The sequence below is a fragment of the Phyllostomus discolor genome, chromosome 11 (assembly GCF_004126475.2).
Source record: "Phyllostomus discolor isolate MPI-MPIP mPhyDis1 chromosome 11, mPhyDis1.pri.v3, whole genome shotgun sequence".
Classification (NCBI taxonomy): Eukaryota; Metazoa; Chordata; class Mammalia; order Chiroptera; family Phyllostomidae; genus Phyllostomus; species Phyllostomus discolor.
Window position 1 is genome coordinate 79,952,923 of NC_040913.2, and position 27,494 is coordinate 79,980,416.

A 27,494-nucleotide genomic window follows, 5' to 3' on the forward strand; every position below is an offset into this window, starting at 1 on the left:
GCGCATTTCACTTTTGCTACTCGTCTCTCTTCCTTGGCTCTCCCTTTTTTTAAAGCTGAGCAGGTGTGTGGAGCCTGCCCTTTCTTGCCCCAGAATGCTCCTTTCAGGTAGTAATCACCTAAGGACTTTCACCGCCCGCTGCCACCACACCCCCCCACCCCTCCCCGCCCCACCAATGAGTGGCAAGGAATTCTAGGGTGTGGTTTTGCTTCTGTGAAAATAGATTTTCCGTGTTTTCTGAGGCAGGCTGGAAAACACACCTGAGCCATATGATCGAGCCCCGTTTGTCCTCAAGTGATCGGAGGGACTTTGTTTCTGGAATGGTCAGCCGCCATCTGGTGTGTGGAACTCGACAACTGGTGAGGAATCGGCTCGGTTGGTGTGGCAGACAACCTGCTGCTGTGCTAGGACCGTCGGCGTGCGCCTGGGAGGGTTCGCGTTTCCTTCTATCAGGGTTGGTGGACCGGCTCCAAAGAGTCATCTGCAGCCCTTCCTGCAGCTGGCGATTTTCAGAGTTTGAGATCAGAGTCTTCGTCCTCTGGGCCGAAATTGCTCATTATTTCTCTTTCGACTTTAGGGCAGATCCCTAAAAATGCTGGGCGTAAGGGTGCACACGCTGTTCCCATACAACCCTGTGGCATTCCCTACTTCAGTTGGCTTCTGTCTAACGCCCGGACAGCTTACTCCCTGCGCCTCTCAAACAGTCCGACTCGCGTAAACGGCTGTTCAAGTGACAGCCCCTGGCTTCACTGGTAGCTCGTGTCTTAGCCTTTTCCTACCCGCTACTGCACGCGCTATGAAAGCTGAAGTCTGAAACCCAGGCAGACGATTGGTGGTGGGAGCGCTGTGTGGTGCTGGGCTGTAGAAAGCCCTGCAGAAGCTCCCTACAAGGAGGTCAAATGAACAAAAACACCCCTCCATTGGATGAATACAAGAACGGTTGAGATGAATTGACATGTTAATAAGTCACATGACTGGGAAGACCAGGAAGAAAGGGTTTGGGAATTTTAAAATAGGTCGTAGGGTCGTAGCTTGCCCCTGAAATAAGTCTTATGAGTATTTGCAGATAAGAAGGAAGATTTTGAGACTGCCTCTTCTTGAACCACGAGGGCTATGAGGTTGCATCCTCCACACCAGTTCTGCTCCCTTGGGGCGGCAGTCTGGAGGTCTACATGGGAGATGGGGAGGCCGGGGCCCAGCCTGCAGGATGGCTGGCTGCAACCAGTCAGCAGTCTTCAAGTTGTGGGAGAGGGCAGCAGATGTGGGTGCTGACTGTTTGCCAGCCCAACTTTAGAATCTAAAATTGACCACCTGTAATGCAAACTCATTGCTGGTCGATCGTTGCTCCCTCTACGAATCTGACAGTTCCGTACCTGGGAGGGGCCCTGTGGTCTGTCCAGCCTGGGGGCCCTCAGCAAAGGGTGGACATCGTCTCTGATTACAGCTTCACAGTTCAGACTGTAACGCCAAAACGGTTGATTTCTGCTTACTGAGTACTTATTGAATATTTTGTGAATTTTAATGAGCAATTATGACTAGTCCACGAATTTTTGGAATTCAGCATTTTAGTAAATAACAGTTACCGTTAAATCTATTTTCCATTATTTAAAGACTTACTTCTCTTTATGGACCTTACCTTTACTTTTTCAGTCCTTAAATCTTGTTAAATAATGTATGTTCCCTAAGCCTCACCCTCTTCGGCTTGTAACACTGACTTTCTATGCCCCAGATTGGGGGGTGAGGAGGTAGGTGCAGGAGGTATGTCAGAATCTTTTGGAGGAATAGTTTGAAAATAGAAATGAAATATTATACATTTACATGTGAGAAAAACAAAATGATTGCTTTCATGATACCTAGTACACATAATTTTTAAAAGTCTTCTCAACAGATAACAAGTTAGGCCATCATTCTTGTGGAAATGTCCAACCTGGGGACACAGAAGGTCTCCCTAGGAGAACTAGACGAAAGCAGGACAGAAATGTTCCTGATCTATTACGTGTACTTGGTGCCCTCCCTCCGAACCTCTCCGAATGCCTCCTCTGTATTCATGTCCTCTCCCGCACCTGGAGACAGGGGCACTGTCGGTGTGGTGACTCCCACATCCAGTCCCTGGGTCCTGCCTCTTACCCGTCTCTCCGTGCTTGTCCATGTTTCCTGTCAAAGCAGAGAAAGGCAATGAAATCCATTCTTCTTACAGCTCAGAGTCTGAGGCTTTCTTGTTCCTGACAGTCATTTAGCCACTAAGCACTAAGGACTCAGTGTAGGTAGAGCTAATGTGAATTACTCAGTAATTAAGAACAAGACTACATTATGACCGGCAGCTTTATTCTGGGGTGTATGCCTCAGAGAGATGCACACACAGGTCAACACGAGGGCATATGCAAGGAAGATTATTCCAAGGCTGTTTATAGCAGGTAACTGGGGCAGACCCAGGCCTGCATCTCCAGGGAAACAGACAGGTAAAAGGCAGTGAGTATAAAGTGAAATATTTAGTAGCAGCCTCATGGACTACATGGATATGCAGAAACGTGATGGGCCTTAAACTGGTACCAAGCGAAATGATGAAGAAACAGAACGAGATCTGGAACATGATGTAATTAATATAACTCTAAAGAACACAAAGTAACACTACATATATTTTTTAAACATAAATCCCAGCGCATGTGTCCAAGGAAATACATTGTGAGGGCCTGGAAGTGGGAAATTAGGGAAGTCGAGTCTTCCAAATGGGGACAAAGAGAAAAATTAAAATAATGCGGGTTAACTTGAAAGTGTGGAGTTAATTAAGGCATGTGGTCACCTCACGTCTCTGCACTGATAGTAAGTACAAACGTGAAGAGAGACCGTGAGTCATGGAGGGATAGAGAGAGGATTTACTTGAAAGAGGCAAGAATTGAGAATACCAAGAAAGGTGATGAATGTTTGGAATCGCTGCTTTGGAAAATGGGAGGTCAAGTTCAAGGATTGCCAGGGAGCCCCCAGGACTCCCTGAAGACAGGAAGCATGAGCTAATTGTGGCCCCAGGCTGCGTGGCTGTGCGTTTTCCTAGAGAAACACGATGGACTGCCTGGTGCAAGAGTGAGAATGGAAAATGTTTGGAGTTACCCAGTGTGCATTGTGACTTATAATAAGAAATCATATTTGGTCCTCCTCCCTGGTTCTGCCACGCAACTCCTAAAACCCTTGGAATTCCCTAAAAGCCATAAAGATGTTTTTTATTATGTGAATGAGGCAATTTTTGGAACTCACCTAAAAATGGAACCGGTTGCCAGGAAAGGCAACCATTGCGATTACAGGGCTGGAACTTTCAGCCCACCCCACAGCCTTCCTGGATGGTAGACGGACCAGAGGTTGAATCAGTTGCCAGTGGTCCATGATTTCATCGATCAGGCCTATGTGAGGAAGCCTCCATGAAAACACACAAGGACACGGTTTGGAGAATTTCCAGGCCAGAGAGCACAGGGCAGTGTGGGGAGAGTGAGGGGAGCGGCACACTTGGAGAAGGCATCTGAGCTCTGCACCCGTGACCTGTACATCTCTTCCTTCTGGCTCTTCCTGAGTTTTATCCTTTTCAGTAATTTTTCCTCTGATCTCTGAGTGTTGTTTTACATTATTAATCAAACTCCAGGAGGAGCCCTTGGAACCTCCCACCTGTAGCCAATCAGAAGCACAGGTGACAAGCTGGACTTCCGTTTGGCATCTGTGATGGAAGGGAGTCTTGTGGGACTGAGCCCGTAACCTGTGGGATCTAACGTTCTCTCCACGTAGATAACGTCAGAATTGAGTCGAATGGTAAGACACCCAGCTGGTGTCCAAGCATTGGTGGTGTGGGGAACCCCTGCCCCATGGTGGACTTGGGTGACCAGAGAGCCCTCACCTAATGTCCAGGGGTTTCAGCCGAGGCTGAAGAGAGGGCGATGGAGCTGTTGAGGGGCAGGTAAGAGAGGGCTGAAGAACACCTGGGCGTGGGAGGGGAACCTCACCCTTACTGGGCAGCGTGCTGGACCCGAGTGGGAGTGAGAAGCAGGTCATCCTCGTAGCTCTGTTGCAAGCAGCTGGATTCTCCCAAGCCAGGAGCGTAGAAAGGAAACCTAATATACATAAACACATATTTCTTAAGTCAAATAGTTGGGCTCAAGATCTGGGTCAACCATAGGGGACTGAAAGCAGTTGCTGAATCAAGGGAAGGAGAGAGGGAGGTAATTTTGAAAACGTGGTTGCCAAAACCAATAGTCTAGAAACAAACAGATTTTGGTCAGGCACAGCCCGTGTTGGTGGACGGATCGCAAAGAAATAGGTCAGGACTAGAACAGCAGCAGGTCCCAAGCTGGTGAAGACCCACTCGCTAGTGCTTTGGTTTAGTCAATCAGAAGAATCCTCTGGGTGTTGGCGGAAAGGGTGGGGAGAGGTGTGAAGGAGGAAGGAATCAGGGGAGGTTCTGTTTTTGTAGGGGGAGGCAGGCTGCTATGATAAAAGAGGTTATTCTCTTTCTAAATCTTTGTATGATGGAGTGTGTCAGCTGCTGAACCTGGGGCTACGCCAAAAATGATCGAGCTCTTGAATATGTCAATTCAAAGTGAGATCTAGTTCATGGACAAAGCAACTCTTCCTAGTTATTTTAGAATAATGCCTGTGACTATTAAGTCACATTCTTCTGTGAGTCTCCTTAAATACATAATGAAAGTAGAGGGATCGGGAAAGGGGACCTCCAGCCCACCTGCTGTTTTCCGCCTCTCTCCCAGCGGCAAAGAGAATTCTGTGTTCGCCGGAGGCTGCCAAAGTCCTCTCTCTGTCTCTGCCTTTCTGTGTCTCTGTTCCTTCCCCCCGTCCTCTCTCCATGCCCGACCATCTGTCCGTCCGTCCAACCATCACATTCATTTTTCTATATAACAACACTTTCTATGTACCGGGTGCTATTTGTAGCACTCATCAAATATTAACTCCATGAACCTTCCTATCAGCCCCATGAGATAAGTGTTACTGTCATGCCCATTGTCAGCTTTCCTGGGAGGCTGAAGCAGAGAGAGGTTAAGAGCCTTCTGCGAGGCGCAGGACCAGTGGAGCCAGGACCCAGCCCCAGGCAGCGACGCCCCAGCATCCACACTCCTGCCCACCATGTCCACGGGCCCGCTGGGTGACTCAAGTCCATCTGGGACGTTGTTCCAGGGCTTGCGTTGTTCCAGGGCTTGCGTGGTGGTTCCTCCCCGAGGCTCCTGAGGGTCCTTCCATACCACTCTAGCCTGCGGGCTGGGCAGCTGGTGGGAGGTGCCCCTCTGTGACTGCAGCTGCTCCATCTCAACCTCCATTTGTTATGCATCTCTTCCTTTTCATCTCCTCCTCCCATCTGCCCTAGTGTGAACAGATGTAAGAGCTTCCTCCTTGAGTTTCCAGGGCCGGAGCTGGGGACTCAAGAGTCTTAAGCGGTTGCATTAGAGATAAAAGTGTAAGGGGCCTGCTGTGGGGTTTCCTGTGCTCTTCCCTGCTCTTCAGCAGTGCCTGTCCCTGTCCGCAGCCCGAGCTGAAACCTCACCGTGCTGGGTCACTCCAGACACGTGCTGTCCCCTCTCCTGCCCCAGGCGGCCCCAAGCTGCTTTAGGAAAGCACATACCCATGCAGACTCGGGCCATAGACTGGAGCCGCTTGGAATTTCTGAGACCAGAAAGGTCATCTCTTAAAAATACTGGCATCTTGCAATGCCAGAGTGTATCTGTATATAGGCCGGCAAATGCCTGCATGTTTCCACTTGACCAATTTAAGCATTTTTACCTTTGACTAAAACCCACTAGTAATTTTAAATGTGAATGTGTGTTTCTATCTTTAAAAGTAAGTATGACTTTAGTCCTATCTTTAAGTGCTTTCCACTGAATGCAAAGTGTGTTCTTCTTCAGGGTGAACCAAAGGGTTTTTCAGCTTGCAGAGTCCCGCAGTCACTAGAGCATTAACCGCAAAATGCAAATGAATAGGCCAGCCCCCGTGAAGTCATATGACCAACAATGAAACTGCCTTCCTGCCCGGTACAGGCTGGTAGGTCGGTGGGGGAAACAAGCCCCCAGAGCAGCCTGGACTCAGTAGTCCTTGCAGGTGGCACGTAGGCACTTGCTAAATAACTCCCTCAGCATTTTCATCTAAGGATGCCAGAGATAAAAGCTGTAAAAACCTTTCCAGCTTAGTTTTCTGCCTTTCTCATCTCACGTCCCCAGAAGCAGCAACAACAATGCAAAGACTACGAGCTCCATGCAAATTCAGGATCCGCTGGGACTGGTGTGTTTTGTAGAAACGAAAAGGATCCAGCTATTGAATCCAGTTTTCTTGAGGGTGGTTGGTTGTTTGCTCGCTGTTCCTGCCTTTTGCAAGTTTTCCGGGGCCAGTGTCCATTTTTTCTTAAAGGAAACACTTGTCCTCCCGGATGCCACCGAGTTGTTGAAACCGAGGGAGATAAACTTAATGCAGGAACATTTGATAATTACTCTGTGTTCCAGGACGTCCTGACTGTGACACAGCCCCTCAGTTCATGATTTGGGGGTAGTCCCAAGCCTAGTTCCCATGAGACAGTTAGAATAATCTAACCAGGACTGTAACCCAGTGTCCAGGGATGGGTGCCCAGCCCTGCTTGGTGCGAGTTCCGGCGGGGACAGGCGAGTCAGAAGACTGAAGCGGTTTGGGAGGGATTTGCAGGTGCTACTGAGGCTGGCCGTGAGCACGGCGACGGTGTGAAGGGGGCAGAGAATTGTTTCCTGTGAGTCCGAGTGGGGAAAGGAGAGCACGGGGTGCGTCAGGGGCAGTGGGAGACAAGCCCAGCTGGAGCGAAGGGTTTCACAAGGCAGGTCAGTGGTATATTAACCAAAATGGTGATCAGTTTCTCCCCCGAACCACAAATCTAGGCGCATGTTGTGATGTGATGTATCAACAGTGGAGGGAGGGGGTATTTGAAAGCGAGATTGTCAGAGGAAATTTGGAAGGTGTGTTTTTGTCACCACGGAGGCCCTGAGTTGACCCAGCGTGGTGGCCGAGGTCAAGAACCCTTGCAGGAGCTCTGGGGAGGGATCTTCTGAGTCGGGCAGCACCGTGAGAACAGCATTTTAGAAAGACTTTGAGTCAGGATGTTCAACCCCCAGCGCTGCAGATCTCTTCTGGAGACGGGGCTGGAACCCTCTGCCTACTTGTTTCCAGGAGCCTGACAAATGAGAGGGGATGGCGTCTGCTGTCCCCCCTCCTGTATCCCAACCCTTAACATGGTGCTCAGCACACAGTAGGTAGTCAATATTCACTCGTTGAAGAACCTGGAAATGGTATTCAGAGTAGACAGGATAGGGGACACACTGCAGGTAATATAGACCTAAATTGAAAACAGGGTTCCCTAATTTGCCAAGGAAACCCACTCTTTCAGGTTGAATCGTGTAAGGATTTTGACCCCAGGATGTGGCTGAAGCGCAGAGAATAAACGGGGGGAAGTTCAGAGTATGTCTGAGGGTGTCTGAATGGCTCCTAACGATGGAGCCCAGTGAGACAATTGGAGGCTGAAGGCAGCGGGTCCCCAGGCAGAGCCTCCCTGCTTTCCTGTGCCGTTGCAGGAAGTGCATTTTGTAGAAAAGTCAGAGAGGAACTGAGCTGCTGATTCACAGCAGGCTGACAAGGCAGCGCGGCCGCCTCTGAAGCCGGCCCCGCATCCTCTGGGCTGCCCTGCGGGACCCTGCAGTCGCGGCCCGGCCTGCCCCGGGGCTCTGGGTGGCCCCGCTGATGAGCACCGCACCACGGGCTGGAGTGTAGGATGGTAAGAGGTTCTCCTTCTCTGGTTTAGGTGTGAGTTGATCTCTCTGCTTCTGAACCCATTCCGTTTTCTCCTTGGTAACTGTGAGACTGTAGATGGAATTGTCTAACCGGCTTGTGCCGTCAGAGCTACCTTGGAGTTCTTCTCGGAGTCGTGGCCGAACTTAGCAGTGAACTTGACCAATCCAAAGACTCGGCGCCGGGAGTGGGTACTGGGTGTAGAAGGCTGGTCTAAAACTGCACGCCAGCGTTCTCTGAGTTTTCCTATGGCAAAACGCGCTCAACCGAGTGTCCGTGGACCAAACCTAAGCGAGGGCCCTGAAAACGAAAACTTGCCGGTGTCCCCCTGGAAACTGCGGTCTTGGGTGCGTTTCCCAGCAGCCAGCCAGGTGCGGTCTGACGCACGGTCCCTGCCACGCTCTGGGGCCCGGCGGGGTCCAGTAAGAATTCCGGAGGCTCCGAAAGCTCAGGGGTATTTTTAGAAGAGGCTTGTTCCTAGCAATGAGGAAGTCTGGCAGATGGGTCTTCCGCCCGGATTATTTTTTCTAGCTTTCTACCAGCGCGGTATGGAGAGAACTCCGGCAAGCCTCCTTTCTCCGAGGACAATGGGGGGAAAAGCCGTTCTGAAAACACCGGGTGGCAGCTGCAGGGCCCGGAGTCTCCGAGGAGGACTCCGCGCCACTGGCTGGGGATGTCACCTTGCTCTCCTGCGGCCGTGGCTAATCAACATGGGGGAGGGGCAGGGCAGGAAAGGAAGTCTGAGCAAGAACGAGTCACTTATCACAGTGCGTGAGCAGACATCTGTGCGGGGCTGTGTTCTCACCGCCCCAAAGAGGAAAGACTCCAGCGTGTGGCTGGGGCCCATTGAAACCACTTCCTTCAGTGATGTGACATCAGATTGCCTCTCATAGATGGCTTGCACAAGTTTTATGTAAGGCGAACTGCCATTAAGGAGGGAAAGGTGCCCTTAGAAAAGTACGTGTGATCTTGTTATTGCGTGTATTTGGGTTACCTTTGGGCCTTAGGTCTGGCAGAAGAATCTATTAGGACCCAGAGGGGTCACCTTTGGACTGTGCAGCCCTTTCTGGGGATTTTTAAGCGAGCTATTGCGCACACAGACCGAAGACACAGAGACAACGTGATGGTCAGTCATGACTGTGGTGACATGCGTCCCCTTTCGTTTTACATCTGCTCCTCCTTTAATTAAAGTGGCAACTCTCTAAGGGTGCAGATGACACCAGTTCCCAGGCTGGGAGATTCCTGCTGCATCTCGCACGGAAGAGTCATCACTCCCAAGATTTTGCTGTTAAGGGAAGGGAGTCACCCCTCTCCCTCCCCATTTATACCTGAGCACTCCAATGCCTGTGGGGTTTCAGTTACCTGGCTGGATGTGCTTGAGCATTTTCTAGTAGAGAAACAGTAGTAATGTCCCCAGAAGCCAGGACAACATGAAATTATGGTTCCCTCCCCACTCCTCCCATACAAACACAGCCTGCAGAGAATGTATTATATAATCATAGGAATATTCTGATTCTGTCTGCATTCACTTGGTGGGTCCCCCAAATTGGGACTTTTCCCTCCCAGTGACTAGATGCAGAGAATTAACCCCCAGAGTCTCTGAAGGGTTGTCAGGTCTGAGAAATGACTTTCCTGTCCATGAGGCTGTACCATGGGGGAGTTACCCCCCACCCCGAGCCCACCTGTCCCACGGCGGGGCCTCACGGAAATCCCACTGGGTCATCCCTCGAGCTCCGTGCCTCAGAGGCCGGCCGGCCGACAGGGGAACAGCGTGGGGTCCCAGGTCCACGCAGGCCCTGGTGATTTTCCTTCCTTCTGGAGATGATCATTTTCGTGTGTCCAGTATTTCAGACATCGATAAAGTTCATACGTGATTGAACTGATGTTCCTGTAGCTCCCTAAGATTTTTCAAGTATTGACATTTTGCCATGTTTTTAAATTTTTAAACTAAAACAAGTACAATGGAAGATCCCTCCTTATCTAATTTCCATTTTAATTTCCTATTGCTACCCAGAGTTATCGCCACCTTGAAGTTGATGAGTATTATTTCTACTTTATTACATATGTTATATTTAGAAAATATGTAACATTGTTTTAAAAATGTATATAAATGGTATATATGTACTTACTACCACTTATATACTACTACCACTTATATACTGTACTTGAGTCTTTTGAAAGCTACTTGTAATATTCAAGGATGATTTTCATATTGGTACATAAAAATCAAGTGCATTTATTTTTGAGTGCTATATAATCCATTATAAGACCATACCACAGTGTGTCCACTTCCGTGACGGTGGACAGCGGACAGCTGTGATTCCAGTTTTGCTGTTAGGAGCCCTGGCAGCCTGGGCCGTGGTGAGTGTCTCCCACCTGCCCTGTGCAGTGGAGCAGCCACGAGTGTAAAATGTGGCCAGTCTAGACTGCCACGTGCTACAAATCACAGAGCAGATTTTGAAGACTTAGAGTGCAAAAAAAGAACATAAAATGTCTTATTAATAATTTTTATGTTCATTTTATGTTGAAATGATAGTGTTATATATTTTGTTCAATAAAACATACTAATCAAATAATTTCACCTATAACTTGGCTACCAAAAAATGTTAAATTACGAACATGACTTGCAATTTATTTACATGTACCACCCACAGGCCAGCCGTCTGTGTTGATAAGTCAAGTTTTATTGGAAAACATGCCCAGTCATTTACACATTACCTGTGGCTGCTTTCCTGCCACAGCAGCAGGGCCAAGTCATTGCAACTGAGATTATATGGCCCATGAGCCTGAGATATTTACCGTCTGGAAATCAAGGAAAAGTTTATTGACCCCTATTCCAGAGCAATGATTTTTAACCTGATTTAAACCCGGACCCACAAAAGAAATATATTAATATTGTGATCCATCCCACGTACTCTTGAAACAAAAGTTTTTTTAAGATTTTATTTATTTATTTTTAGAGAGGGAAGGGAGGGAGAAAGAGAGAGAGAGAGAAACATCAATGTGCAGTTGCTGGGGATCATGGTCTGCAACCCAGGCATGTGCCCTGACTGGGTATCAAACCTGCGACACTTTGGTTCACAGCCCACGCTCAATTCACTGAGCTACGCTAGCCAGGGCCAAAAGTTTTATAAGATGAAATTTTGTCAATCCTTACTATATATTTTTGTTTTCTGGTCTGTCCTATTTAATAAACTGCTTGTCAAGAAACTGCCACAACTCACTAAATTCAATTAGACATTCATTTACTTCTAGTCATTTGAGTATCATTGCTCACAGATATATATCTAAACGTGAATGACTTCATTATAGGAACACTCATATTCAGCTTTGCAAGATTCATCAGTGTTGTTTGTTCAGAGCATATGTGTGTGCACATCACCCTCAACTCCCTCCAACAGGGCCAGGAGGGTCCCACTTCCCACCATCCTTAGCAATATCTGATACTGATATTACCAGGCTGCTCTGACAGGTGTGAAATGAAATCTTCTCTCATTCATAATCTGATTACTACTACGTTTGATTATCTTTTCACGTGTCAAATGACTTTTCATATTTTTTTCATTTGTAAATTATCTTTTTATATCCATTGCCCCCCCTTTAATGGGGTCATTTGTATTCTTTTTATATTCTGGATATCAATACTTTATCAGTTGTAGAGACTGCAAATATGTGGATTGTCTATTCCAAGGTTTAGATTTTTCACTTTCTTGATGGTGTCTTATTTTATCAGACTGAAGTTTTAAATTTTAAAGCAATCATATTTATCATCTTTTTTCCTGTGGTTCTGTTTTTTAAACTCTCATTCAAGAGAGCCTTCTTTACCCAAAGATCATCAAGATTTTCTCTGATATTGTCTTCTAACAGATTTTAACTCTAGGGGTTTTCTCTCCCATCAAAATTCCTGTCTGCCCTGTTATTTATTAATAGCTGGTATGTGACAGCCACGAACTGACTTGTCCCTCCTCCTGTCACTGAGGCAACACTGCACTTGTCACATCGCAAGTTCCTATAGACAGAAATCTCTGTCCACAAAATCATGGTCCGAGATGTATCAGAAACAAATTTTCACCGGTCTTGTTTACACTGTAGTCCGATCTAGAAGGTTTCACAGACAAATTTTAGTCATCTTCCAAGGAAACATAATCCCTCTTACACAAACTACTTAAGATCATTGAAAAAGAGAAAAAAGTTACCCAATTCAATTCAGGAGTCTGATTTAACCTTTATACCCAAACGAGACAAGAACAGTACAAGAAAGGAAAACTCGGGGCTAACCTCATGTTTGAATGTAAATGTAACGGTCCTAACTCAGACATTAGTGAGACTGAATCCAGCCATGGGTAGCAGATGAAGTTTATGCAAAGTGTGCAGGTTATTAATGGAGCTCATCACATTAACAGAATAAAGGAGGACGACAAGGAGTTTTGTGTAGATGTAGGAAGAAAAACATTTGATCCAATTCAGTGACTAGAAATGACATAAGAATAGAGAACACTTTGAAAACTTGGAACAGAAATCCTTCCTTCACCCGTGAAGAGCGTCTCTACCAGAACTTGCAGCAAGCATGCCCTTGGCGTTGACGCCTATCTCGTAATGCTCTGCGTTGAGTTCCTTCTTTGCCTCTGGCCCCTGAGGACTTTTCTTCCTTTCAAGGCTTTGCTGTTACTGTAAACAATTGTGTATGTGTGCATACCCATATGCACATTTGTGTGTGTTAAAGTTTTGTCTATTTACATATGTTGAGTGTTGTTTTATGTTTGTGGAATGGGGAGCTGGGCCAGCTAAGCAGTGATGGTGCTGGAATTTCTCCCTTGGCAATTGTCTGGGCCTGAAGACCCGAGAGACAGCGGAAAGCACTCGGGAAAGGGCAGAGCAGCTGGGCTGTCGTGGAGCTGGTTTCTCTCCCAGACTGAAGGGTGGTCGCCATTCACAGCTTCAGATTTTGGCTGCATCTGAGAAGCCATTACTGATGGATCTGATGAGGATAAAAACACTTTATGAAACTCCTATGACTGTATTTTGCCATAGCCCTTCCTAAGGATTTAACATTTCCAAGATCCCTACAGTGACATTGAAATATAGAAATACTATTAATCGTAATATTGTCATCATGGTCACACTTCCATTTAACAGCTTCAAAACATTTTTCATGGCATTTCTAAGGGTTGGAGATGGAGAGAGCGAGAGATGTTTCCAGAAAGCACTTTTCACGGTAGCAAACGAACTTTCTCTAAATTTGTCTGTTAATGAACAGGGGATTCCAATGACTGCGAAGACCAGTACAGCACAGAGAACGATCGATACATTCTTGGCTGTAAGGTCATGTGCATTAAATAAGGCAGTTCTGATGCCAAATCAATACTGTATTGTCTGTTTCCTGCAGCAGGTACAGAGATATAGATCTGCTGTCAGGAGAACAAGAAGTCATCAGGAAATATCAGTTCAGACAAATCTGGGTTACCGGCAACAGGGGAAGAACTGGATTGATTGTGGTGTGTCTCACTTTGTGGTGAAAATGTCAGGGCACGGTGAATATTCATGTAGTTCGTGGAAAGGGGGGAGGAGAAATCAATATGCTAAATGCTCGACCTCATAATGGAACTGTGTTCACCCATGCAAAGTTCTTTGTTCTTGAACTTGGTGTTCCTCCCTGATATGTTCGTAATGCTGTCCTAGAGATGCAATAAAAAGGTTCCATAGGAAGCCCAAGAGCAGATTTATTCCATAGTTCTGGAATAAGGGTTTTGTTAACATGGTTCCATCTGAGCATTGCACTAGAAGTCTGGTTAAAATTTGAATAAAGTTTCCCTTAATTCCAAGAAACCACTTAGACTCTTTGAAATGATGTCAAGAGAGTACCAGGCTAAAAAGAAATCCCATGTTTTTGGTCTTGATTTGCAGTTCACTTGTTTTGGGATCTTGCAAAAGCTACTGTCTTTGTTTATCTCTATACATTGGCTTGTATGATAATATTCAGTTTCTTTGTAGAGACGTCACACAGGACATAATAAATAACACAAATGTTTTAGCAGACGATGCCAGAATATGAAGACAGTTGCTCTCAAATCATGATTTTGGCATTTGTCTAAATTTAATAGACTTATTTCTCTTAACCACATCCACGAAATTTCCTACCGTTTATGTTCATAAGGTTTCATAAGAGCATCTGTTCTCTCTTCCCCAAAATCACGTTTGCAAAATTGCTGGCATTGGTCAGGTTTCAAGAGCATAGTAGGTTCATGGTCAATAGGCCTGGTTTTAGGTTAGAAAACAAATTAATCCATTTCACTGTTTGTTCCACATTTTTCAGGCACCTTTTAAAAATGAACAAGAGCAGCTCTGATCTGGAGAAAGCGAGCCAGGGCTCCGCGGAGAGCCTCAGCCCATCCTTCCGCAGCGCCCACGTTAGCTTCACCACGGGTTCCACGGACAGCCTGGCCTCAGACTCCAGGACCTGCAGCGATGGAGGTAAGACTTGACCTCGACAGGGAGGCTGAGGTTCTCCTGAGCCTATGAGGCCAGGCCTGGGTTAACTGCCAGGATCTGGAAGGGCTGAGCTAGCCCCGCTTTCTGGGCCCTGCTTTCCCCGTGAGGTAGACTCTACCAAGGAGTCGTTGACGCTCATTCCCTGGTGAATACGTGGCAAGGCGCCTCGTCCCAGACTGTGTTCTCCACTCACGCACAATGCGTGCACATGGCAATGAGGGGAGGAGGCAGAGGTTGAAAGCATGCTGAAAGACCCCTGATTCCTCATGAGCCATCCGTACATCGGTCTGCTCTCCATTTCTGCCGTTAGGATGAGTTCTCAGGGGGGTGGATACATGCTGGCCATGAGTCTTCTCTCTCCCACCAACCTCTGTGTTTCTCTCTCTGTCTTCCTCCCTCCACTGACGCCATCCCCGTCTTGCTCTCTTGTGTGCACGTATGCACACACACATACATACACGTACATGTGCACACATGCACATACTCGGACACAGCGGGTGTTTACATTAATGTTTGTTGAATTAAAACCATGGGGCTTCGTTAGGCTACCAACCATTCCACCTTGTGGACAAAGCTCCAGGCGTTGTGTGTGGGTACGTCCTGACTGGGTGTATTTCCAAAAAGGAACTCTTGTTTTTCTGTTGTCACCCTTTCAACATTTGTGGGTGCGTGCCCTCTCCTGTCTTGCATGTTAGGTTCCGACGTGTGCTAACACGACTTCCTCTCTCCCTCCTGTGGAAGTTCTTCTTCTCGGTAGGCGGTTTTCCATGGAAAATAGACTGTCGCCCACGCTTTTCTATCTAAAAGATGAGTGCCACTAGGACAAAAACCCCTGGTATAAGTCATTCCGTGGTGTGTTCTGATGGGAAAATTCTGATGGCTCTGACTTAAAAACAGGAAATGTCTTAGCCTTGATTCGGGTGGGATGTGACCAAATAGGATTTTCTTTTTCTGCAGACTTTCCTGGGCTTCTATCTTTTTTCCTCTTCCCATCCCATTGTGCAAACATTCTGCAAGGCAGATTACTCTGCGGAGGGCTAGGCCGGGAAACAGGAGTCCCTGTGCCGGTCAGCCCGGACTCACTCTCCTGGGACCGGGACCGGTTGTGAGGGAGCAGGCTACGGTGGCAGCCAGCTGGTGTCGAGGAGAACTGAGTTTAATAATTGCCTTAGGACTTTGCTTCTCACAACCAGCAAATCCTGATGTTTGCTCTCAGCGCTCTTAAGTCCATCTAGGAAGATAAGGTTAAAACTCGTGACACACAGGTGGGTGGAACAAGCTAGGAAATGGGATTGCCCAGGATATGGGTGCTTATAAAGTCTTCTAGAAGAAGGAGAAATCAATGAGAGCTGCTGGAGGGTCCAAGGGACGCTTTTTGAGACGACGGGACCCGCACCCAGGTCTGAAGTGTGGTCAGAATTGAGGAGAAACGTGCTTTGCTAGCTAAGGAGACACCAAAGAGGAACCAAGGCTCAGGGTTAGTACACCCTGGGAAGAGGGTAAGACCAGCCTGCCCCTTCCCACCAGACCTGAGGCTGGTGGGAAGCAGAGGCTGAATGGTTCAAGGCTCTAAAATCAATGCGTGGAGGTAGGGAAACTCAAGGCAAACCTAACCCAGACAGTTTTTAAATTAAAATGGTCACACTTTTATAGTTATTCCTTTATCATGATCTAGTTTTTTTAATGGAAATGCACTTCCAAATTTGGATCCCCAGATCCACAAGAAGGTATACATCCTGTTTCAGACTCTGGATCCTTAGAGCAAACCATTTCTACTGCTGCTCCTGTGTGTGGGTCTGCACCCAGAACCGCACTTTGAAACAAATAGCAAGAGACCCAAGAGGGGCTCACTCCTTCTGTCTTTGCCTCACCCCTCCCCTCCGTCTCTGACATCTCTTAAACATTAATCCAGAGAATATCTAGAACCACCGGTCATGAAACATCAGAAACCCTTCATTTAGCTTCTCATCATCAACCAAGGCCGCTTGCTCAAGATCTGTCATTGAATAACTATCTTCCAGTCTCGTGAGTCTTTGCTCGCTTTCACCATGCAGCCAAAATAGCATCCTTCGTGACTTCTTCTACTATTCGTCATCTAGTGCTAAAGCTGAGGGAGTGGCTCAGAATAGGAGAAAGAGAATTAATTCAAACCGAAGTTCTTTGAAACCAGAATGTAGTGTCTACCTCGAATATTATATATCGGCATAATATACCTTGAGGCTATGTATTTGTTTGGCCAGTTGGATTTCACTAACACAAACAATGCATTGAATTTTTGCATCGCCAGTGTACGCCAGCCAGGGTGAGGCAGGGACAGAGTCATTCCAGGGCATTTCGTAATAATAGTCGCTTGTGTGAACTTCTTGGAAGCTCGTGAGGATTCATTATGAAAGTTAGGTTTCTCCTATTCAGGTTTTATAGCCAAAAAAAAACAACTCTTTACATTTTATAAGAAAAACAAACAATGATAATCTATAACCATCACATTTTAAAACAAGTTTGTCTAAATTTTACATTTACAAGAGACCATTTTTATGTCAGTATTAATTTTATGTCTTTATGCTTGTGTCCCGTTTCGTGCTCCTCAAAGCACACCTGTTACCCCATTTGTCCGTGCGGGCGGCTCAGTGCAACAGTGAGTCAGCTCAGTGGGAGGAAGCCCGTCTCAGCAGTTGCTTCGGCCCGTGTGGGAGGGACAGAGTGCGTGTGTCGGGGCAGATCCCCGAACGCTGCCAAGGGGAAGCTGATCTGCAGTGAATGGAGGCGATTGGCTGAGTGAAACGGTCCTCGGGAGACCTTTGTGATTTAAACGGTTACTTTTACAGACGCCAGCCTCACGTGCCATTGAGGGGATTTTCCTCTTCGGTTTAGGGTAACAACATGCAGTGTCAGCCACTGAAGCGGCATCTCCGGATGCCAGGTTCCCGTCGTGCAGGAGGTGAGCGAGGGCTCACCGAACTGACACACTGAACCTTGGCACAGACGCTGGGCACAAGGTCCAGCTGTACAGTGAGCACGGGGAGAGGCCACGTGACGGTGTGTGCCCGGGCAGCGTCCGTATTCTTATTCTTACAGCCAGCAAATCAGAGATACAGAAAGTTAAGTATGTGTCTTGGTGGTAGTCGGCTTGTTTTTCTGAATAATAATGCCAGGTAGGTTTTTAAAGCATATACATTCATTCGGTCATTGATGTGATAGGTATTTGTTGAATGTAAACTCTGTGCTGGGTACAATTTCAGCTATTGAAGATACAACAATGAAAAAAAAATGTCCAGTCCCTTCTTCCGTGGAGCTCCATTCTAGTGGGGAGAGGTGGACAGTGAGGGGGATAAAGGGGTGGAGGAGCCAGGGTGTCACATGGCCGTGGGTGCTACGGGGCAATCTAGCCAGGAAGGTGGCGGGCACGGTTGGAGGGCGGGGCTGTCAACTGGGGACACAGCAAGTCCACGAAGACCAGACGTCAGTCCAAATGAGTGACAGCCTGACCACCACCGAGCCTTTGCTTCCATCTGGGGCTGTCACCTGAGACTCTGAGAAGACAGAGTGTCTTTTTTTAAAGGGGTTCTTGAAAAAGGCATCTAAAACTCTCTAGCTAAAAGCAGTGTGCTCTCTGAGTATTAAACAGGCTTGTTAAAGCGCTTGATCCTAAACTGAGGGGTTTTGTCTCCTACAGAATATTGAATCATGGGTTCTGTTCTGGGACATCTATTACCGAGGAGGAAGAAGGGACCCCAAAGGAAAAAACACTTGTTTTTTAGATTGTTTGCGGCCTGAGCCCTTACACAATCACTGAAGTGAAGCTTTGTCATTGTTAAAACGATTCCATTCAAACTGAACTTTAAATACATATAATACTTCAGTAAAGTCAGTACACGCCTGTAGTAAGCATTCGAACAGCGGAGAAAGGTGTGAGCGGAGAGGCAGAGACTGCACACGACCCCCGCAGCTCCCAGCACCACTTCGGACATTTTTTTCTTATCCCCTCAGAAATTTGTATCCATCTTTTACATACCATAAACTTTGCTTCTGTGCATTTTTCCTTAATATATTTTGAAGTCTTTTAAGTCACAACTTCTAGATCTACCTTATTTTTTTATAATCCTGCATAGTCTTCCATTGTATGAATTGGTTAAACCCTTCTTATCAATGGATGTTCAGGTGATTTTTATTACAAGTCTACGGTAAGATACTGTGACATACCGTGAAATAAATTTGTGGACGTATCTGTGAGATAAATTCTTAGAGGTAAGAATGGATGTGTCAAAATATATATGCATGTTAAGTAGCTGTTACCAAATGATCCTCCAAAAATGTCAGTTTGCACTTCCATCAACAGCGTGTGAAAGTGCTCTGAGCCAACTTTTCATTCTCCTGTCAGTTCGGAAGAAACCCCTTCCTGGTCGTGTTTTAACAGGGACTTGAAAGATCAGGATCCCTGGAGCGCACTTGGGCCGTGGGCACGGGATGTTTTCCAGGAGCTTTTTTTCCAAACCGAGACAGGGCGTCTCTTTTGCATGTAAATCGCATTCATGTCTAGGTCATTGTTTCGTGGGATGATTAAGTGGCCCGGAGAGACTCCTCACCAGCGCCACATTTTCCATCCAGTTGTAAAATGCTAATAACATGCTTCCATTTTCAGACCACATTTACCTTCTTGAAAAAGCAAGGATTCCTTTTGAAGGAATGTTTTGTTGCTTTTTTTTTAATGTTCAGAGTTAAGACTGTTAAGACTCTGGGACCAAACAGGAGGTTGCACAATTTTCCTTTGCAGGAAAAAGTTACACGCGAGGCCAGAACGATCCCTTGCCCCAACACTTCCCTTCTCCTGGGGGTGGCGAAAAGGGGTTGCAGAAACCTGCAAGACTGCTACTTCCTGTGTGAACTTGGCAAGGTGCCCGCGCAGATGGCTGTAGTTTTCTCACCTTTAGCAGGAGGGGATGGAAGGAGCTGTGGGGTTTGGGCGAGGTTTTCACCATCTGCTCTGTTGCCAGGGCCTTCCATTTAGTCACTCATTTAGTTAGAGGCTCAGGAAAGACTGACTGAATGACTGGATACATCGATACAGCCATTTCCAGCTCCACAATCTCTTATCCTCATTTTTAAAAAAGAGTCTAAGTCTTTAGACAGAAAGCAAATTCCATTTGCTCTACCTTCCCAGAAGCTGGAGGACAGTCAGACACAAGAGCTAACCTTTGGCGCTTGGGGACCCTGCACTGGGACTCTGCCCTTGGCCTCCACACTTGTGCTGGCCCAGCAGCTGCAGGAGGCAGAGCCGGGGACCCAAGGAGCCCAACTGTGTTCATTCATACCGCTCAAAACTGGACTGACCACTTCCTCCTCAAGCTCAGCTCTCATTTTGTCTGCAGAGAACAATGACAGTGCCTATTGAAAACCAGCAAGAAGAGGACTCTATAATAAGAAAAACCTCACAGTCCCACTAGGTTTGAACTTTGGCCTGCATTTCTGCATGGGGATTAAGCTGTTTTTCCTGGCCATTGAAATCCTGGCTTCTCTTCTGCTCCAAATAGAATGGCACTAACCTTCCCCTAGGTTCCTCTAAGATCCCACCCCGTGCACCCTACCTGATGTGTAGCTTCCGGCTGGAAACACTCTCGCCCGCCCCTGCAGCACATGCACACAAGCTGCAGAGGTGTCCTCTGTCGTGGGCACTGGCTTTACGTGCAGGATTGGAAACAGGGAGGAAAGCTGAGGAGCCGGGATTTGGAGATCTCTGGCCCAATTAGTATGCAAAATCATTTTTTAAAAATGCAGTGTTGCAACTATGACGTAGGTAGACTTCTCTGCAAAGTATTTTCCATTCTCACTCCTTTTATACCCTAATTGTAAGCCAGACTTTGGGGTGATCTAAGGCCAGCATAAAACCAGGATATGTAGACATACCTCATTTTACTGTGCTTTGCATTATCGGGTTTCTTTTACAAATTGAGGACCAGACCCTCTGGCAGCAGAAAGACGTCGACTCACTTTATTGCAGAGGTCTGGGGCGGAACCCGCCGTCCCTCGAGGTCTGTCTGCATTTGAGTTTGTCTCCTGCGCCATTGGAGCTGAGTCCTAAGAATACGGGTGGGTGGTTGGCCAGAGTTTTTCAGATGCTTTTAGGCACAATCTTCGGAACCAGTGGTTTGCCTGTGAATTCTGAAACTATTTTAGGTGTTGAGTCATATGGATTCCCTCTTTTTGGAGGGGGGCAGAGGGCTGTTCTAAATCAGACTGTGGCAGCTGCTGCAAATAGTGATTAAGGCTGTAGCTACTGTGCTCAAGAGATTGTCCACATAAGGGTCAGGAGAGTGACAGAGCCACAGCAGGTCCTCTGGGGCAGCCCGGGTCCCACAGTAGGCAGCTCCTGCTGGACCTGTGGAGAAATCAGTGTTATGGAGACAGACCATGGGTCAGCATCCGCTTTGGAGTAGCCCAAGGAAACTAGCAGCTGAGGTGACTGGGGGCTGTCAGCGTGAATTATGGGCTTTTCGCCGGCTGTGGTTCCAGATCTGGAGAACAGCCTCAAGGACCCGTAAGTTCAGAAGGGTGCCTCCGGGCAGAAGGTGGTGTGCCTGCGACAGAACGTAGCGGTGTTCTTTTTTTCCAACTACTAAAAGTACAATATGCCTGCGTAACGCTCCGTTGTTCGAGCAAAGTGCACACGTTAGGAAGGTGAGCATTTCATCTGGTGAGGTCCCCGTAAGGACAGTCCTTAGCAGCCGCTGGGGAAGGGGGTGTGTGGGGAGCGCCCCTCTGATTAGTACGTGCTTTAGCAGGGGTTGCTGGGTGCCAAACAGGTGGCAGCTGAGAATCGAAGAAAAACGAAATGGCCCGCATGCGGATCCTTGAAGCCCCGCCTCCTCCGAGTGGCCGCACTCCTCGCCCCAGTGGCTGTGGGACCTGGCTCCATCGGGAGCCCTGGACCAGCACAGCCCCCACAGTAGCCAGAGAAGGTCGTTTCCTTCCCCCTGCCTGAACACGCGAGTTACTTTTTTTGCACTAAAGCAGAACCTCTTGATTCTCTTTGGTAATCTGTGGAGTAAGAGTGTACAGATTTTTTTTTTATGTAAAGATCCCCGCTGTCCTAACAGATTGGAAGGCTCACCGTGGGCAGCCGTGGGAAGAGCCAGGGAGTGGGAAGGCAGGAGCAACCTAACCATCTGCCTGCCCGGAGGTATTTTATTTCAGGGGCAGCTCGGAGACAAAATGCATGTTAGCCGAGGTCGAAAGTCGAGGGAGTGGCTGAAATTATAGACTATTAGTGCTGGAAGGGGCCGTCACGGTGATGCCATCCGGTCAGTTTTTAAATGAGGCAACTCGACCTGGGGGAGGAGGTCGCCAGCTGGTTACTGGTTCATCCCTCAGAGCAGAGCACAGGCAGAAATAGGGACATATTGGAGGTGTCAAGGAGAACCTTACGAGGAAGTCAAAGAGGAAAACCCAGTAAGGACTGGGAAGTAAAACAAGCACAAGGCTTACAGAGGAAACTCGGCAAGGAACTGGTTTGTCAGAACCTCCGCTGCCGCCAGCCCGAGGACCAGAGGGCCTGAGCAGAGAGGCCGGCCGTCCCTGATGCTGGAGGCGCTGATTAACACACATACACCGGGTTCTCATCAACTCCACCTCATCTCCTCATCCCCCACGTTCTGCACTTTGATAATAAAGAAACTGAGGTTCCAACAGCCCAGTGGGGTGGGCCTCTGTGATCCAAAATGCGGAAAAGCCAGGGAATGGGCGTGGTTCGGCCCGGCCATGCTTCTGCACCTGGGTGCTGGGTGGCTGAGGTGCTCAGACCTCTGAGAGCCCTGAACATAAAAGATCTTGCTGCTCCCTTTTGTAGCCTAGAAGCTGGTAGGTGACCCTCCCCCATCTCAGCCTGTGCTGCTGGAGGAAGGAGGGAAGGAAATGACTCACCACCCCAGCCTGCCTCTGTCCCCATTGCTGACTGAGCCCCAGGAGGAGGAAAGCTCCCACCCCCGAGCTTGGGTTGGAGAACCTATGGACTTCAGGGTTGCAGCTTGCCGAGATCAGCTGTGATAGGATCTCCGCTCCTCTGTAATGCCGGCTGTTCTTCACGTGCCCCCATTCTGACGGGGGAAGGGCAGGGAAGGGAAGATGCATGGGTGTGTGTAGTGACTGGTCCCCACTGTGCCACTGCCGCTGGATTTATAATTAACCTGGGCTTCCTGGGATGGGTGGAAATCACTGCTCACTCAGCCTTGCCGGCAGGTGCCCCGCCTGTCATTAGCCAGTGTGGCGAGGTGGGTCGGGAATCTTGCCACAATCTTGGTAAACCGCTGGGAAGCAAGAGTGGCTACCCACTGCAGATGTGGGAGCATGCCAAGGATTGTGCTTCCTCCCGGGTCTGGTGACAGACGTGGGACCCGGCAGCCTCGCTGCCGCTCTGGGCTTCTCTTTGCAAGAACCTGTTAGTTCCCGGCTCCTATGTCCAACAAGCTGAGTGCTCCCACTTTGTCCTCCTGTGAGCCTGGCATTCAGGGTGGCATTGGGCAGGAGACCCGCTGCTGTCGCACACGGTCGTGTGTCTGGGTGGCAGTGAGGCTGGGGCATGAGCACTGGGCACCTTGCTCCTGAGAGGGTCCCCCCTCCCTGCGGAGCATCCCCAGTGAGGAGGCCCAGTGATCATCTGAGGGGCCTGGTGCCAGTGCCCGTCCTTAGCTGTCCATTCTGTCCCCATTTGGGTTGGAGAGAGCAGAGGGGGACTCATGTGGGCATTGACGGTTATTAACCATTCAGGGGCAGCCCTGGGGTGGGGGGGGGCATGTGCACCTGAGTGAGGTGACACAAGACTAACGGACAGGTTGCGTCCTTTGGAGCCTTCCACCACTTGCCTCGCGCCTGTGTGATAGTTGTGCCTCCTCCTCGATGGCCGTTCTGCTGAGGTGGGGAGCGGTACAGGGCGCGTGCCCTGTCCTGAAGGCGACCTGGCGCGGTGAGCGAGGTGACGGGCTCACAGCACGAGTACCTGTTCCCTCGGATCTAAGACCCGTATTTCTTTCACACTTTAACCTTCAGGATGATAGGATGCATTTTCGAACCTACGAATACAGTTGATGTTTGTTTTTATCCCCCTAAAAGCTGTTATGAAAATAATGGGTACCTCTTCCAGTCTCTGTTCTTAGAATGAAAGAAATAAGTAGTTCACTTGGCCTTTCCTGTTTCCAGTGTCTATCACTTTTCCCTGCGTATTTTATTGCCCGACTTGTTTCTCTGTAAAACTCCATTTTACACATTGATACAAAGACGGAGGCGCAGCCCTGGCCCATTGGGCTGAGTTGGTTGGAGCGTCATTACGTACACCGAAAGGTTTCGGGTTTGATTCCCGGTTAGAGCACATACCTAGGTTGCAGGTTCGATCCCCAGTCAGAGCACAATCACTGTTTCTCTGTCTCCCTCTCTCTCTCCCCTTTCCTCCATCTCTAAAAGCAATGAAAAAAACATTCTCAGTTGAGGATTAAAAAAAAAAAAAGAGTAAAGTGCAGTCTCCTCCCTATGTAGGTGATCTCACCATCTGGGACATTTCTGAATCTTCCTGTGCCCTGGGGAGACCTGTGGAGTCTTCTCCACTTGCTTTCTCTGGAGACCTGTCTTTTCTTTAGTGAAACCACATTCTTTGCCTTCTAACATGTCTGTGGGTCAGTGCTGCCCCCAGCCACTGCCGTGTGTGTCAAAGCTCAAAGCACTACGTGGTGGGGAGGTCGGAGAGGGCAATGGGGCAGGGGGGTGGGATGGCGGGTAAGTGGTGATGGAAGGAGACTTGACTTGGGGTGGTGAGCGCACGGTACAATATGCAGATGATGTGTTACAGAGTTGCACACCTGCAAGCTGTATAATTTTATTAGCCCACGTCACCCCAATAAAGTCAATAAAAAAGTAAAACAAGAAAAACTCTTAGAACAATACCCTAAAAGGGTGGGATTTTACTGTAGGTAAATTGTACCCTCTATAATCTAGACTTCCTAAAAAATGATCTAAAGCCACACACGTGGCGGGGTTGCGGTTGCTGCTGCAGCGCCGTTTGCAGACGCCGGAAGCGACCTCCGGGACCATCAGGAGGGCGCTGCACAAGTGAATCGTGGCACTCGCGTGCAGTGGCGTGTGGTGGGGCAGCTGTTTACAGGACCTAGACAGATCCGTACCCCCACTGTGAAATAGCCCCAAGATGTTGCATCAGCTGAAGAAAAGCAGAATTCCGAACAGTGGGCAAGTTAGCCGTCCTTTGTGTGAGTGTATGTGCGGCGTCCGCTGGTGGGTTTGGCGCATCCCCAGAGGCACGTGCGAGGAACTGCCAAGCAGTTTCCTCTCATGAGAGGGCCTGGGTGCAGGCAGCCAGGGTAGGGGGAAGGCTTCGTCAGCGCTGTACACTGTTTTTGCATTTAAATTTGGTTTGTTGTGTGTATGTTGTTACTTCAAGAGATAAATAAAAATAAAAATAAATTGCTTTGAGAGAGAGAGAATAGATACACAGAGGGATGCAGGCCCACGGGGCCCTGGACCTGCATGGCGTTGACCTCCAGCCTGATCGTTTCCATTTCCTGTTTTCAGGCCCCTCGTCCGAGCCGACCCACTCGCCCACCAGCAGCGGGAAGAAGCTCTTTGCTCCTGTTCCTTTCCCTTCGGGCTCCACTGAGGACGTGTCCCCCAGCAGCCCCCTGCAGCCCCCGCCGCTCCCCCAGAAGAAGTTAGTGAGCCGGGCGGCCTCTTCGCCAGATGGCTTCTTCTGGAACCAGGGCTCCCCCAAGCCGAGAACAGCGAGCCCCAAGCTGAACCTCAGCCACTCGGAATCCAACGTCTGTGCGCGTGAGGAGCCCCACTTCGGCTTCTCCTCCAGCCCCGGGAACCGCCGCCATCACCCCTTCTCCTCTTCGGAGCCTCTGGAGAAAACATTCAAAGGCAATGGCCACTGGGTCCCAGCGCCTGGGCTGGCAGGCAGCAGAAGTGGCAGCGCGAGCCCCAGCCTCCAGGGCAAAGGCGTCCCGTCGGCCTCCTCCTCCCAGCTGAGCGTGGCCAGCCAGGCCTCCACCGGCAGCACGCAGCTGCAGCTCCACAGCCTCCTGAGCAGCATCAGCAGCAAGGAGGGCACCTACACCAAGCTGGTGGGGCTCTACGCCCAGTCCCTGGTCCGCCTCCTGGCCAAGTGTGAGGACCTCTTCATGGGCGGCCAGAAAAAGGAGCTGCACTTCGATGAGAATAACTGGTCGCTCTTCAAGCTGACTTGCAACAAGCCCTGTTGTGACTCGGGGGATGCCATTTACTACTGCGCCACCTGCTCCGAGGACCCCGGCAGCACCTATGCTGTGAAAGTAGGTACCGCCCCTCCAGTTCTGCAGTCCAGCCAGCTGGGCCTGGCTTGGGCAGAATTAGGAGCGAGCCCTCTCACCTCTCCAGGCTTCAGGAGGAGGGTCGGGTCCCAGGGTCCCTTTTCACACAACGCTCAGTGATCTCACTCTCTGCCTGGTGGGGGGCACGATGTGACGAGATTTGTAGCATGAATAGAAGATTCATTTTGTGCTTGCAGGCAGGAACTTATGTGATCTAGTTGGATTGAGGAAACAGTTGCCTTTCAATGCAACAGAGGACTTATTCATTTATTCTGTGGTTTTTTACTAAGAGCCTACTATTTGCCAGGTATTTTGTCAAGATCTGAGTATAGAGAGGAGAATATACAGAGCTTGTATTCCAGTACAGAAGATGGACGTTTAGGGTATTGTTCTTCAAACAGGGCCGGAAGGAAAGTTAGACCTAGGCATCATCTTGAACAATAAGAGGAAAAGCATTGGTTGAGCATTTACTGTATAACTGGACTCTTGTCTTAGTGTATTAACTGCGTGATCTTGAATCCTCCGGGGTAGGCGGATTTTACACATGAAGAATCTGAACCTTACAGTGATTAAGTCATTTGCCCATAGCTAGCTGGTGGCTGAGATGTATTCAAACCCTGCTTTGTCTTGCCTCCAAAGCCTATGTTCCCATCATGTCAGTTAAGAAAATTGAAGTTCAGAGAAGTTAAGTGATGAGTCCCAGGTAACACAGCTCTCTAATCTCTGCCAGGGGATCCGGGCTAATGCTTCCACACCCCACTGTTCTCTCAGGACAGCTCTAAGCCAGCTGGCCGAGCGTCTGCACACGGCTGGCCACTCTGACCCTGGCCACGGACTCAAGTCTTTCCATAGGACTCCTTTCTTCATCTTCTTTCAGTGCCCCTGGAATATCTGATGTCTCTGTGGCCCTCCTATAAATGCAGGCTTTTGTCAGGAATGAGGAGGGAAACACTGAGCTCTTTTTTGCCATCACCTGTCCCAAGATATTTTATTTCCAGTCAGAAAAAAAATGTAAACAGCAAAATGACCTTGGGTGGGGCAGCTTCCTACATACCAGTGGCGAAAAAATTTTTTAAATATTATAATTATTAGCCAAGGAAAATTGCAATGAATTTTATGAGATTTTTCTTTTAAGAAATTGGTGCCACCCCCATAGAATATAGATTGGCAACTGCCGATTTCTATGTCCAAAGAACTGTCTATACTTGCTTGCTGCCTGCCTGTGAAAACACTAGGGAGGGGGTGGCTACTAGGGGGATCCAGTTATTGCACAGAAACCAAGGCCCCCTGACAGACATGGGGGCGTGGCCACAGTGGCAGTCAAGGAAGAAAACTCAACTGTCTGGCCCGGGAGTCTGTGGGTTTCCTGAACTTCGTTGCCTCTTTATGTCTAAACCCAGCAGCTGGTCTCTTGGTAAGGTCCCTTCCCTGCCACTCCCCCAGCTGTGATTCAAAAGCAAAAGAAACAATCCTAGCATTTCCCCTCCCATAAGGATGGTGCTGTGTCCAGCAGAGATAGGAGGGAGTGTACCTTCCAGTGGGCTGAATGTGATTGGCCCGTTATCGCAGTCAGCCCAGAGCCAAGGGTCCGTAGCCATCCAATGAAAGGAACGTAGATTTGAGATCCTTGAAGGCCGAGGAAGAGAGGGAGGCACCTTAGGAAGCCCTTCAGTTTTGCCGGCCCCAGTGAGCCTGAGAAAGGGGGCTGCACACACCTTCCTGTGTCCACGGGCATCCCTCACTCTCACTGTTCTCCTGGCCTCAGCTGGGGGCCCATGCATTGTCCAGAGACATCCAGCAGTTCTGAGGGGGAAAGCCTGGGGGAAGAGGCTTGATCCCTCTTTCCTATGGGGCAGGAGCCATGTGACCCTGCTGCAA

General features: G+C 48.7%; 1 protein-coding gene across 3 annotated transcripts in view; it reads left to right on the forward strand.

The window, feature by feature from the left end:
- The window catches only part of PRAG1 (PEAK1 related, kinase-activating pseudokinase 1), a 49,406-nt gene that overhangs the window by 15,760 nt on the left and 6,152 nt on the right, over nucleotides 1-27,494 (forward strand). For all 3 annotated transcript variants that reach the window (XM_036011666.1, XM_028526887.2, XM_036011667.1), the window contains 2 exons: nucleotides 14,099-14,256; nucleotides 24,841-25,598. In XM_036011666.1, the coding sequence (XP_035867559.1) occupies nucleotides 14,099-14,256; nucleotides 24,841-25,598 (916 nt within the window). The remainder of the gene's footprint in view (nucleotides 1-14,098; nucleotides 14,257-24,840; nucleotides 25,599-27,494) is intronic.